Here is a 15,671-nt window from a genome sequence, read left to right as displayed (position 1 = left end):
TTTTGGAGGAACAGGGTATCCCCATTACAAAGAACAAGGAAAGATTATGGCTTGGCAAATATCACAACTTCATTACCCAAGTTTCATAAGGAGGCTGTTTGGGCCAAGAGGTGAGACATAACAGGCAGTTCGGTCTCCCTCTTGGTTGGTTATTCTGCTGTTTCTCAGAGGTGCAGACTGGGAAACAGCAAGAGATGCAGCAGAGAAAGAAAGAGGAAAATAAAAAGCGCAAAAGTTGGAAAAAGACAGAGAAAAGAAATGGAGTGGACTGTGTACCTAGAGGCTTGTTTTGTTCCAAATCAGATTGCTTTATAGCAATGCAGGGGGCAAGTTGTTCCAGGCAGTAGACAATGGGCCAACAGGATCAATATTGACATTCTCCTTAGTGATAGATGAGTTGGCTGGGTGAGGTCAGGGACTGGACTATTCTTTTAGTCTGCCAGCATTAGTGGTCACGGCTGGGGGACACTTACTGTAACTTTGGCCTGTCAGGATAATGGAGGGTCTGAACTAGCCCAAGAAAGGTCTCTCCCACTCTTTGCTTTATGGGCTTTATTACGGTAAGAGAACTCGTTCTTCCACTGGCCCGAGTCGAGCACAGATCATTGCTTTGTCAAAACAGCTACCAGACCACACTGGCACTTGCACAGGTCAGCTTGTGCGGCAGACAGCATCTTAAAGTGTCAGTTTCGCAGTAAGAGATGAGGGAAAGACAATATTAAAAACAATAAGCACAGTACCGGTACTTTTGGAAAACAGACCATTTATTAGTTCTTATTAAAACAGCTTTCACTTTACCATCAATTTACTGGAAAATCTTACATGTTGGGCAAATACAGACACAAACTCCGAGTACAGACTCATACCATAGTTATAGCATTGCATGTCACCACAAAATATACTGATATACTATTACACCACAACAAATTCCATGTTCTTGCTTTGCTGAAACAACATCTCAATTGTTGTTTACCTAAAGTGGTCAATTAATCCAAGGCAAACTCATAAAAGAGGAAATGATGTGGGCAGTGAAAGTAGTTAAATCCAACTAGCGGGGCGTCAGGCTTTTTGGTACTTCATACATCTATGGAAGTAGTATCTAACAACAAAATGAAAAGTGGAGAGACAATAAATGAGATAGAGGAAAAACATGTAAAGAAAAAAAATTAAAGGCAAAAAGGAGGAGTGAATAAAAAAAAGATATGGCAGAAAAGAGTGAGGAGAAAGAAAGTCATCTGAGGTGATGGAGAAGTGTGTTGGGCTGATTTCAATAAAGATGGAGCCCGGCCACTCTCCTCCTCCTCTAATTCTTTTCTGAGTCTGGTTACTGGACGGAAGCCTTGCAAACATGCTAAACACATGTCTGCAACCTCCCACACACTAACTCATTCTCTACACACATGTCATGGAGGGAAAAAAGTGACCTCACAAGAGTTGCATTTCAAATCAATACATGTTGCTCTCAGTGTAACACCAGTGCGTATATGAAGGGTCTGATTTCCCATTCTTCTGGCTGTTTCAGAGTCCAAACCACTCAGTGACACCTCCTCTCCTGGGGTCGAGTTTCTGCCTCTGTTTCTCGTCCTCTATGAACTTGTTCCGAATCTCTTCCATAGAGCCCTCCGCTGGCGTCTGGTCTTTTTCGGGGAAGATGTTAGGGAAGGTGAAAATCTGGTCCTGTGCCTGATGGAAAAACAAAGGACGAAAAAAACATGAGCTTTAGACACTTAGCAATTAGTTGCAGTTAGTTGCCGCTATATATATAAAAAGTCCATCCAGCCATCCATTTTCCAAGGATGGAAAAAAACATGAGCTGTAGACACTGAGCAGTTATTTGCCTCTTTATATATAAAGTCAATTAATAAAACAAACAAAAGAGAAATGAAATACCCATGTGAAATTTAAGACACTGTTTCCACCTCTGTAGCCTTCTTCTAGTTAGACAAATCTATTTCTCTCTTGGCATTCAACTTCTCCAACTCTCTCCCACATTTCTATGTTTTATTCTGGTCTTGATTTATTCAGAGGAAAAGGATGGTATCCATTATTTATTCCATACCAACCCATCTCTGGTCATGGCTAATGCATCACTGGCCCAAATGTAGTCTGCATCAAGCTGCTATAGAGTATAGTACAGTACACACACTTGCATGCATGCAAAAAAGAAAGTTAAATAAAAGATAACAGGCCATTGAGTGCAGTTACAAAACAAATCTCTATCTTATCCTTCTCATTCTCTCACATCGGCACTGGATAACAAAAGATAACCAAAAATGGTATTGGATCATTGTCATTCAATCTATTCCCAAATTATTTAAAGATCACAAACACTAGTTTACACCAACAATTTACATTTCCTAACAGTAAATTTTTTTTATGTGAGGCATGAAACTTTTATACAGAGGCTCATCACTATGAAAAAAATTACTTCAATAAACACAACTGTCAATCAAATATTCAATTTGAATTTTTGAAATATTTTGCTTGGGGTCAGTGTGTACTGCGTAGGCGTTAAGGAATGGTCTGGCTCTAATGTGAATGTTACTCTGTCTGTCTCCAACCCCCAAAATACCAAAAGAAACATGCATATAATTACTACATAGCATGGTTTGATTCCCAAAGGGGGAAACAACATGAAACTCACTTAGCCAAGATGCAAAATGAAGTTGCTTTTGTTTACTGTAGAAGAGCTTAAGATTGACAATGGTTAAAGTTGCATCTCACGGTGAGAGGCTGGGTGGTTGGACCCACTCTCTCTCTCTCTTTTTTTAGCCAGTCCACTCCACCCTCCCACAGACAGTGCTATTGTGAGTGGGTGCACCTCTGTAGCCTCCTACTTAACTGGCGATACAGTATGACAGTTCTTAAAAAATTAAATAAATAAAAACTAGCAATGGAAATAATGATGTCTTCTCCTGGAGGTGTAGGCTTGTCTTTCTGTCACAGCTGTGATTTTATTACCGTGATTGCTGGAGTACAAGCTGCTACTTTTTTCTTTTTTCTCACACTTTGTACCCCGCAGTTTATATGAAGGAGCGGATAATTTATGTATTTTTTTCACAATTTTCACAAGTGATATTTTATATTTTATTTTGACAGACTTCCTGCCGTCTCTTGGTAGCTTCCTGCCACTGACTAACATTTTCCTTTCACAGACCTGGGCGCTCATGGCTCCCAGCACCCTCCCCTCTTGAGGGCGGGATTTTGTGAAACAGATTGAATGCCCTCAGGTAACCACATGTACAAAGCTTCTTACTCAGGGTTTCAAACACCAGAAGTCTAACCTGAATAACCAATGAGGTACTCTCGAGGACCATCTCCAAAGATAGACGTGGAATAATTTATTCAGATCGTTCCCGTGTTGTTACCGTATTTTGCGTTTCATGCACAAACCTGTTCATTTATTCAGCGATAATGGAAAATGCACAGAGAATTTCTTACGATGCAGCTTTCAAGTTAAAAGTGATCGATTTGGCTGTTGAAGAAGAAAACAAAGCTGCCGCCCGTAAGCTTTGCATCAACATGTCGATGGTCGAGCATTGGAGACGCAAAGCAATCAAGTCTGGTACATGTTTTAATAAATGTTTTAAAATTATTTTTTGTGTGACATCTTTCGGTGTACGGTAAATATACGTTTAAATACCGGGATCTCATTTTAAGCTCACATCTGAACACGGAGCGGAGAACAACAGGAGGGGTTCTTGCCCCTCCACTTCCATCATGAGAGCTCAGCGGAGAAGTCGTCAGATTTATTTTTAAAGCAGTCAGTCAAGACTGACACAAGTTTAAATAAAAGTTTTTAAAAAATGTTTCTGTGTATAGTAAATGTGTTTAAACACCAATATCTCATTTAAGCTCACGTTGTCTCCTCCGCATGAAGCGGAGACAATGGGAGGGAGGGGTTGTTTCCCCGTCTTCCCCCCTCCTCATATGAGCTCTGCTGAGCAGAAATCACATCAAATTTATTTAGGAAGTACATTTAAAAACAGCAGCTGTTTCCAAAAGTGTTTAACAATAAAAATCAATGGTACTAATTTAATGAATACTTACCATATTTCACCTGTACTATTTGACTTCTGGTCACATGACCTCTAAGTCTTCTAGGTAATATTTACTGGTATATAATTTTTTAATCATTTAGGTTACTAGGTGTTTGGCACTGTTCTGTCCAGTGATTACGCTTAGACAGTTCTTGTGTTCATTTTGTAGGTGTAATGGTTTTAACCAAGAGTCAGACAGCGAAGTATCATGAAGACTTCCGACGATCATGCAGTCTGAACGTGTGTTGAAAGCAAGCTAGTCTGTGAAACGCCATCCGGTGGCTGATTCTTGTACTACACCAAGAAAGATGCACGTTATGCTGGTGCTGGAGCTGACTGGGCACAGTTCCTGACAATGAACAGTGGATGCCCGTGGCTTAATAACTGGAGCGTCTTATTTATGTACAAAACTACGTTATATCATAATGTTATATTATGATAATGTTACATGCAATCTTTTATTCAGTCTGTATGGCTTAGAGACAGGTGTGTGCTGTAGTCCAAGAATTACAGTAGTTTGAAAGTTTAGACGGTTACTTTTGCCAAAATATAAAGTTTAACAGTATTGATGTATCCCAGGGAATTATAAAAACTAACAATGTTATCGTTTTGAATATGATCATTAAAACTTGATTTAAAGTTGATCCTGCAAGTCTCGACCTTGCAAATGGTAGCAAAGGTACAGCTGATACAACACGTTTATGTATAAAGACGGCCCGTCCTTTATTATGTATTCTTGTCTCTCCCTGCTGTGCACGGGTATCATTTTCTCCAATGCAATGCCTAGTGTTTAGAAGAGGTACTGTGTATTGCACCTCTAATGTCAACAAAAAGAGCAACCCTGCAGTGTTCATATTTAAAATAACTTGGATTATGACCAAAGCAAACATATGTTCTTGCATTTCCCTCTTTATATTATAGCATTGTAAATTGCTTAAAAAAAACCCTAGTAAATTATGTAAGCCAAGCTTTTCAAAACAATGCCAATATGAAAAGTTTTTCATTGCTATCTTTCACAGCAATGCCACATCTATCAGAGTATGGGGTTAAAAGAAGGAAGCGCACAAGCTAGAGCCCCCAAAATGTTAATGTTAAGCAATCTCTTACACTATAAAACTGATGTGGTGGAGGTGACTAATTACACTATAGAAACAAGGAAAATCAGGGTCTTATGGTGTTTGTAGTTTGTGATAAAGAAACATAACCAACATCCTACATCTGCTTCCTGTTTGTGTGAGCTACAAGCACACATTTTATAGCCATTCAAATGAACGTTTTTTGTGAAATTTTACACAAAATTACTTTTGCATTAAATAGTTGCACAAACAAGGTCCACTTAACTTTGTTTTTCTTTAACACAAAATGTGTTGCAACATGGCCAGGCTTTAGTGTAAATAACCACAAGACAACTATTTAAATAACCATCTGATGCAAAACTGACACTATAAAAGCTTACAAGCTTTCAAAAACCTGAATGCACTGCTTCTCTCAAACACACGTCCAACTTTGGTCTCTAATAATAGCTTTGTGGATCAGCTAAAACTAAACATGCATAGCCTTCAATCAAAAGACTGAAGGCTATGCATCCTCCTATTCTCTTTATACCTGCTGCCGCTTGGTGCTATTTTTCGGAAACACAACATGCCCTTCCACTTCTAAGCTGATGACTGTCAAATTTACTTCCCCCTAAGACACAATGGCACATGCTCTATTCAACCGCTGCTCAACTGCCTGGCTGACATCAGGGACTGGATGGCTTTAAACTTCTTAAGTTTCAATGAAAAGAAGTCTGAAGTCATGTTGTTCCCTCCCAACGACACAATCACAAACCACTGTATCGACTCCCTTCCCTGAAACTTAACAGTCACATAAACATGATTGTTAAATCATGTTCCTTCCAACTGAGGCGGCTGTCTAAACTGAAGCCCATATTGTCCAAAAAGAACCTGGAGACAGTAATACATGTATTCATTACATCTAGGCTTGATTACTGCAATTCACTCCTGTTTGGTATCAGTCAGACCTCCATTGCACAACTACAACTTGTCCAGAATGCAGCAGCCCTATTTTTAACCAGTACAGATAAAAGAGAGCACATTACACCAGTTTTGGCCTCCCTGCACTGATTACCGGTTCACTTTCAAATCCAGTTCAAAATACTCATGTATGTCTACAAATCATTGAACAGTTTCGTGCCCTGTGCCCCCCATCTCTCTGATCTGGTACAACCGTATGTCCCACCACGTTCCCTGAGGTCAGCGGACCAGTTGCTCCTCACAGTTCCAGGAACTCGTCTTAAGTGCAGAGGTGACAGGGCCTTCTCTGTAGCAGGACCATGACTCTGGAACGCGTTACCTCTGCTTGTCAGACAGGCCCCCTCCCTCTCGGTTTTCAAGTCCCGTTTAAAAACACTACTAATCAGTAGCTTTCAACACCAGAGGATATGTGTTTTGAACCTGTACGCTCCACACTGGTTTGTCGTCATTATCTGCATCGTTTTTATGTCTATATTTCTGATTTACTTCATTTTGTATCTTGCTTTGTGTGTTACCTGTTGTTCTGTCTGTACAGCACTTTGGTTGGCCTTGTCGCTGTTTTAAGTGCTCTATAAATAAAATGGTATGGTATGGTATGGTAAAAGAAAGTACACTCGCTTCTCATCTTTCTCTTGCAACAATGACAGATTTTTTTTAAAGACAATATACTTTCTTCTAAAAACAGGCAAAACCAGCAAAATCAGATAGGTAGAGAAAGCTTAGTCAAGCACAAGCCAAAGGCTGCCAAACACCAGAAAAGCACCTGGAAACTGATGGCATGACCAGGACCTTCAATGTCTTTCGATGCATACTGCCATTGAGGAATCCCAAACACAAACACTGAATCAGTCAATGGGGAAGGTTGCTGCAGGAGTAGAGTAGTAGTCAAGGACCAAAATGAATGAATGAGAATGATCATGAGATGTATGAATAGAAATTACTAAAAAGGAAGACAATCTTGGAGGAATGAGAGAAGTCTACCCCAGTGAAATAAACACTAGACTTGGCAACATGATGACCAATGAAGCAATGAACCAAATGGGTCTTTTACCCAACATGAACCAAACTTTGTCGCATGACAATTCCCAGTTAACAGTGCGGCCCTGGACGCCTCATGTATACACTCAGTGAAGATTGATATGTGCCCCAGTGAGTGCAATTCACAAAGACAACAAAGTCATGAGACTGAAATCAACAAAGTGTTGAGACTCGTTAAACAAGTCTTATAACTGGCAACAGGCTGTACTCTGTGTGTGTGTGTGTGTGTTGTGTGAGGTTGTAATCCAACGTCTGCTGGACACATTTCCACAGTGAAAGTGTTGCCAGAGAGCATTCATTTTTTGTTTGAAATATGTATATCACACCACAGCAGAGGCAAACCTCATGTCTTCACCATCTCCATGTGCTCAGGGCTAAAACAGGGTCTGTCTACCTCCCCCTGTGTATTTGCATGTCAGACAGAGTGTATATGACTCCTAGTTGAGTGATTTATAGAGAAGCTCATGATCCATCCAAGGACAAAACAAAGATTTGCAGGCATAATGTGCTTTCAGCTGGTTTCTTTCTGTCACATACTACACTTCCTATATAACAAATTAAAGGAGTAAATATTTTTCTTGACTCTTCATCATCTTCACAATGCTGCTGCCTAGCTGAATCAAGCTGCCATCTAGGAACATTGAGAAGAGGCCTCACTGCTTGCTATGTAAATAAACTCCTCTTACGCATATGCACAATTCATTGCAACTACAGTTTTTTTTTCCTGTGAGAAGAAAAAAATGTGTGGAGTAATGAGATGGGGGTGAAGGGGTAAGAGGGACACAAAGATTGTCTAGCAGCTACACAATCTCCACTTGAATGATGATTTTTTTTAAAAATTCCAGTAAATTTGCAGTTTCCTCCAAGTCAGGGGTCTGCAACTTATGATAAAAAGAGCCATTTTTGCACATTTACTCACTAATTAAGATGTGCCCAGAGCCACGAAACCTGCTACAACTGTAATTATCATGTATCACTACAAATTTGTTTGAGGGGGCTTTTACTGGCCAGTAGTGGTGACATTATAAAACTAAAAATATCTAATGATTATTAATATTTGATAGTTTTACATTTTAAGACAAAGGAAAAGAAAATATTCATGTAAAGAGGGGAAAAAAGTAGTATTTTTTTTTTTTACCAATTTTTTTAATTTAAACCCTGATGTGTGAGTTCTCTTTTTAATTATAAAAACAATAATTAAGAATCCTACTTTGAAGTAATAAAACATAAAAGTTTAGCAAAAAGTATATGTATATGTAATTAAAATTTTAAATATAAATAATAGAGGTGCAAATCTTTCAGTGTCTGGTGATTCGATTTGATTTTTGGTGTCACGATTCGATTCGGAAACTATTTTTCTAGTGAAATGGTCATAAATTTTGTTTAAATTATGTACAGTAATTGACAAGATGAAAAGATTAAACAACAATGTAAACAAATAGAACATTTATTTCAAACAATAATTTTAGATTCCTTACTGTACCAAATCTTTTTGCAACATTTTATATTTATACAAAAATAGGAACAACTATAGGAGTGCATAAAATTCTGCAACTTAAATTACCAGTATTAAGACAGCTTACTTGCCTGGCTTTTTCTAAAAAAAAAAAAAAAAAAAAAACTAGAAACAAACAATCAATCAATCAATCAATCAATCAATTAATCAATCAGTTCGTCCATCCATCCTCTTTACCAGCTTCTTCCTGTTATATATAAATAAAGTTAAAGACTTCAGCCTACCATAGTGCATTAACTTTTAACTCAAAATAAAATACAGACTTCACAGATTTTTAAACCATATTGCTCTAATATTTGCTATGTTTTAAAACTTAACCTAATATGAAATATACAAACTTCACAGTCAACTATATTGCATTCATATTTGGTAAATCTTTATCAAAATTTCAAAACTTGTACAAGTCTGCACAAAAACTCTTCTGAACTGTATGTAATTTATAAACCATCTAAACTGTATCATTTAGAACTGGCTCCAGGCGATGTGTCTCATCTGGCCTCTCTTCAACCTGTTAAAAAGACAAATTACATTAATTTTTTTTTTGTATAACTTGTATATATAAATTTTTGTATAATATGAGAAAAAAAAAACAGATACCTTTGGGCTGCAGCTGGTAGCATCAGAGCTTCTCCCACTTTATTTTTGTTTCATGGTGAAGTTGTGGAGCTGCTTTATCGATAAAAAAGCTACATGAAGGAATAACGTACGTTGGGTACAGCGTATTAAAAATAAACCTAAACCCCTCGCCTTCGACTGGGCTGTCTGGTCATAAATCTTTGCGATATAGCAGGAGATGGAGTGGGAAATCTTCACAGTACTTGAGGAATTAGCTGGAAATTAGTTTGTTCCAGAGATCGCTGGTCTGCTGCTTTCACTTTTCATCTTCCTTCTGCGCATTTTGTCGTATTTCCAAAATACTGTACCTCAATTTTATCTTACACTTCTTGCAAACAACCGTGCACTTGTCAAGCTCTGTCGTCTCCGGAACAATGTAGAATCCAAAATGACATTACACTTGAGTTTTATCGGCAAAGGGGCGGGTTGAATCGCGCCGTCCTCTGCTCCATGCTAGCGGACTTCATTCAGATAAAGGTGCTGGCTAACTAGCTTGCTGTACAGTGGCCTACATGGCCAAATTCTACAGTGACGGATGAACATGTAATGCAATATGCAGTACGCTCGAAAGTAATTTTCTTTGACTTCGTGTAAATTATGCCAAATAACAGTGTAGCAGTTACATAAAACTGAACTGTGTGGGTACTGATAACGTAACCCCCTCCCCCACCCGCCTAATCCTTTATAAGATAAATGCCCCCCAAAATCAAATGCGAGATTGTGAGAGTGTGAGTGTTGGGGGAAGGGATTATGCAGCAGGACTCAAGTAATCCTGTTGGACCTCAGAAGGAAAGGGGAAGGTGAAAAGAGAGACCAGGTAAAAGACTCAAAGAACAACTGTACTCAGTCGGTTCCACCTAATCTGGAACAAATCAGTTCTTGTGTTTGCGTAACACAATTTTTTTAAAACTTCAGATAAAGAAATAAATATATGCACTCAAGAAAAGACTAAAATCAACTGAGATACAAGATTCAAGGGTCATGGTTCTTTATTGCCATTCACATCACGTGGTACATGAGGTGGAATGAAACTGTGTACATAAGGTCCCAGTTACACCCAAAAATAGCAAAAATGTAAAGTATAAAAAAGAAACGGTATAAAAGGATCCAAGATATATGCTAAACAATAATAAAGTAAAATAATACGGTGTGTAAACAGCAGCCTGATGAGTCTGTTGTGAGCAGATGGGTATGAATGCAGCAGTTTAAGGTAAGAAATCAGCAGCATGGATAATAAGCAGCACAGATAAAGTGTCAAATCTCCCATTAAAGTGGCATTACAGAGATTTTTCTGGTTAGGGATTTATGAGTCTAACCGCTGCAGGGTAGAAGCTGTTCCTCAGATCTCAGAACGAGATAAAGAAAAGCATTAAATACCAAATACTAATGCAACGGAATTAATTAATTACACAATAAAACATATAATAATGTACTTTTTGTCTAGTGTGTATGTAGTATGCATAGTGGGGTGTGAGATACAATGAGAGATAGACTGTGTCAGCAATTATGTTCAAAATGGATTCAACCACAAGTTGGAGATGGTTGGAAAAAACATTTATTAAAAACCACAGCTGTATCTGTTTTGCCCTGAAATAATGATTTACTTAATTTGCGAAACATAAAGTCATAGTAAAAGAAAGTACACTTTCAAACAATTCTGAAGTTTTAGACAATAACCCATAAAATCAGTTAGCATGAACAACCTCAAATGAACTTCTACATATATTACATTTTATTATATATTTAATTAAATGAGTGCAACATGCAGAAGTTATGTATGGAAAAATATCTGAGTTCAGTCAATAATTGTATTGGTTGTAGATTCATCTTTACGAGTAATACCTACGAAATTGTTGTAATCTTTATGATTATTTCAGTTTTTTCAGACATTTCACGCAATTTTGACCAACTTTTTTCCTTTTTACAAAGTTGCTTCTGTTAATCGAGTGTTGCATGTATACATTTATTCACATTTTTTAAAAGCTCTGTCAGATGAATTATAGCGATATAAAAGAACACTGGACCACTGCAACATTCTGATTCTTTTCTCCTTAACCTTTTTTATGCAGATTTGACACTGTGCTTGAAATTATTATTTTATTTTTTATTCAACCTTTATTTATACAGGTAGTCTCATTGAGTCGCAAGGACTCAATTTCAAGAGAGACCTGTTTGGGAGCAATAGGGGGTTGAGCCTTGCTCAACGGCTCAAAGTGGGGAAAATAAGTGTGGCGGCAGGTGTGGGTGTTTCACCTTTTCCACCCACATTTTGATGCCATCGGTTCGAGGAATCGAACTGGTGACCTTATGATCACAGGTCCACCTTCTCTAACCTCTGTGCCACCACTCCCCAAAAATTATTGTCCTGTGAATAGTGAATAATGAATAGCTTGGTACACAAAATATTATAAAGTCAACTTCATAAATGAAAGAAGAACAGGTTCTGCAGGTGCACAAGTCCAAATCTCCAAAACCTGAAACCAGATTTGTATGGACATTTTGTAGTTGCACTTTTATCAACTTTAACATATTCATAACTAAGGCTGAAATAGATGTAGCTCAAGTTTTGGGAAGTTCCCTGAGCATTGCATGGTCTGACCTTTAAGTGAACTTGATGGTATGTCTCCTTCTGGAAAGATAGGCTACTGTTTTTAGTGTTTCCGCTTGAGAATAGTTCTTCACACTGAATAAAGGTTGAATCATGATCGTTTAATAAAAGTTTTATATTTTTTCCCAGATTCATGGAAAACTATTTTTCTAATATAATAACATTTTCTCTTTTGTACTATGTTAACATAATCTTGAATGCTTCACACATTAATAAAAAACAACAGCTTTTGCTTCATATGCGGCTCTTAATAAGAGCAGTAAGGATGCATGTTTTTAAACTATAAAAATGTAGTTAATAGGTTGTGGGAATTTTGCCATATGCTAAGAAGAGAAAGGGAAATCAGATATCACAATGTTTTGCAAAGAAAGAAGTGTTTCATGTGGACTAATTATTTTGGATCTTGAGTCAGGTCTTCTGGTCGGGTTCTTGGTCGTTTGCTCAACTAAGAAGAACCCATCCAGAAGACCTGACTCAACATCGTTAGATTTATCTACCAGTGTTATTGAGCATACATCAAGACGATTATTTGGGATACAGTAGTTCCTCGCTACTTCGTGGTTCATTTATCGCAGACTCGGGGTTTTCAAAGTAAGACTGGACATGACACACAATTGGCTGATTGACGGAAGAGCCGCACAATTGGCATGTGATTTGTATTTAAAATACATTATTTTAAATTATTTAGCACCTGCTGCACCCATGTGCAGCCCACAGCTGCAGGAGAAACTTCCTCCTGCAGCGTGTCAGATCTCCGCTCTGCAGCGGAGAAGTGGGCGTGGCCGAGAGCACTGGCCGGTGGCAAAAAGCAGCGGCTGCAGAGCTGAGATTACGACATTCTGTGATCTTTTAGAGCATTTAGAGTTTAGAAACATTGTTTAGAATATTGCAAGAGTGTGGGGTTTACAACTCCTTAATATATATACAAATAAATAAACTACTACTTACTACTTGCACTATTCCTACGTCGCAATTTTTCGCTTATCGCGGGGCTTCAGGGTAACATCCCCCACGATAAACAAGGGAGTACTGTATTTTCAAAAAGGAGTGGCTCTTAATTTCATTGTATTTGCATATAATGACAATAAAGGTGGGCAGCACGGTGGCGCAACTGGTAGAGCTGCTGCCTCTCAGCGAGCAGGTCCTTGGTTCAAACCCCGGTCCAGGGGCCTATCTGGGTGGAGTTTGCATGTTCTCTCCGTGCATGCGTGGGTTTTCTCCGGGTACTTCAGTTTCCTCCCACAGACCAAAAACATGCATGTTAGGCTGATTGGTAACTCTAAATTGTCCCTAGGTGTGAGTGAGGGAGTGAATGGTTGTTTGTCTCGTTTGTCTCTATGTGGCCCTGTGATGGACTTGCGACCCGTCCAGGGTGTACCCCGCCCCTCGCACAGTGATTGCTGGACATGGGCACCAGCGACCCCCGTGACCCAAAATGGAATAAGCGGGTAAAGATAATGGATGGCTGGACAATAAAGGCATTCTGATTCTGATATTTTCAAAAAATTTATCAAAAAAAATGTTGAGCTAATTTACTTAAATACCTGTTGTCTTCATTGGATGTGTGTATGTTTTACAGTTTTACCTAAAAACAATGAAAGAAGGAACATTTTGTTTGCTTTTTGTTGGTCATTGGATTTATAAAGGAGGATAGGCATCTACATTTAACAAGCTTTCTGTTTAGGCAAACTTTACAGGCTTAAGAGAAACTGAACATTCATGGCAAAAAATAATTTCTGTCAGTAACAACAGTTACTGATTTGTCTTTTCTGCTGTAACAGTGATATTTAAATTTTTATCTGTTGTATTGGTGGTCTTCAGTCACTTTTCTCATGTTTATTCCGAAGATAAAGAACATTATCATTTTCTCTTAATTTTTTTTTAAGATCTACAAGCACACAAAGAAAGAAAAAGTACACAAAAAAAATTGTATTGGAAGGCTCACTGCTTAAATCACAAGATACATTGTTATAATAAGATGTGCACTGTATTAGAGACTAAAGTAAATAATAATAAAATCCTTATTCAACTTTTAGCTTATCGATGTTCCAAAATTTTTATATTTAATTAGCTAATGCATCCTTACCAAAAACATAAGGAAATTTAAAAAAGGTGTAAAAAAATAGTCTGATGAATGCAAAAAGCCCCTTCTCTCAGGCCTCAGGGTGGGCTGGACAGCACTCATTTAATTTTATGGACACACTGAGACAAACACATTCTATTCTGCCCAGTTGCGTCTCCGTTTAAACTATCTGAATTTAAAAAAAAAGATCAGTGTAAAGAATGTCAGTTTCAAAAATTACATTTTAATAACCCCTAACTCTAAAAATCCATCTTAAAATGTGTTTAGTGTTTGATCAGTCATTTAAAATGGCATTAGAGAGTGTGATACACTTAATAAAGAAAAGGAGCAAAAAAAGACATTTGGAAAAATTACTGCTGCACATAAAAGCAGGAGCAAAGGGAAACCATCAGTCTGTAAAAGTATGTGGCAGGAAGAATATCCCACTAACCAAGAGCATCCTGCTATGGGTTCACTCTGGGTCATGAACCCGGCGCCCCTTCCAATTACCGAGAAATGTTCACATCCCACAAATGGTCAAATAACTCAGTGGGCTTTGGCTAGAAGCTGTGTATGTTTGTGTGTGCCTGATATGTCAATCATAGTCAGTCATATTGATGATGATGTATGATCCACATGACAGTGACATAACGTTTTGGAAGATGTATGAAAAATGTGTTTTAAGAACATACATGTGCAATAGGGTAAATTTTAATTTGCAAATAACAAAGAGGCACAAAACAATAGATAAAATAAAAATAAATTGAAATGAACTATTTATTAAATAAATCAAAATGAGAAATAACCTACATGAACTGCTGTTGTTGCATACATATTTTGCTATATTATTACAATACTACATATTTTAGATACAGGATAAAGATCCAAAGTTCGTAGTATTTAGTCAAATGACAAAATACTACTATTTTGCCAAATGACTACTCTTGTCCAAAAAAAGGACAAGAGGGTCATTCTAGCCAATTTTATAGGACCCAAATTGGAAAGGTGAGACAGTTGAGGCAATATCTTTACACAGGCAACTTCTGTTAAATGTTGCCTTCCTTCAAATCATCAAAACCAAAAAACAAATAAACTGTGAAGTCTATTTTATTTTGAGTTAAAGGTTAATGCACTAATGTAGGCTGAAGTCTTTTGTTTACTTTTGTATTTATATATTTTGAATTATTTGTCTGTGATGGACTTTTGACCTGTCCAAGGTGTCCCCCGCCTCTCACACAGTGATGGCTGGATATGGGCAAGAGTGACCCCATGACCTGAAAAGGAAGAAGTGGGTAAAGATAATTGGATGAATTATTTGTTCCTAGATTTTTATTTATTTTAGAAAAGGCCAGGCAGCTAAGCTAACCTACTACTGGTAATTTAAGTTACAGAATTTTAGGCATTCCTATATTTGTTCCTATTTTTGGTATAAATGTAAAATGATGCAAAAAGATTTGATATAGTAAAGAACCTAAAATTATTGTTTAGATAAATGTTCTATTTGTTTACATTGTTGTTTAATCTTTTCACTTTGTCAATTACTGTACATAATAAAAAAAAATAATTTATGACCATTTCAATAGAAAAATTGTTTCTGAATCCAATCATGACACCAAAAATCGGAATCCAATCGAATCGCCAGACAGAGAGATTCGCACCCCTAATATATGCATCATCCTGTTTTTAAACTCACTCATACGGATAACATAATTAAATTAATGTGACACGATTAATCACAAACATTGACTTTAGAGGT

The 15,671-nt window shown here is 37.6% G+C and overlaps 1 protein-coding gene across 1 annotated transcript in view; it reads right to left on the bottom strand.

The window, feature by feature from the left end:
- Positions 1-746: 746 nt before the first annotated feature.
- The window catches only part of mrpl23 (mitochondrial ribosomal protein L23), a 62,790-nt gene continuing 47,865 nt past the window's right edge, over positions 747-15,671 (bottom strand). Inside the window, exon 5 of the mRNA XM_037682734.1 lies at positions 747-1,683. Within this exon, the coding sequence (XP_037538662.1) occupies positions 1,519-1,683 (165 nt within the window). The 3' untranslated portion in view covers positions 747-1,518. The remainder of the gene's footprint in view (positions 1,684-15,671) is intronic.

Source organism: Nematolebias whitei, chromosome 10 (assembly GCF_014905685.2).
Source record: "Nematolebias whitei isolate Nwh7 chromosome 10, NemWhi1, whole genome shotgun sequence".
Lineage (NCBI taxonomy): Eukaryota > Metazoa > Chordata > Actinopteri > Cyprinodontiformes > Rivulidae > Nematolebias > Nematolebias whitei.
This window is presented reverse-complemented; position numbering and strand designations above follow the sequence as displayed.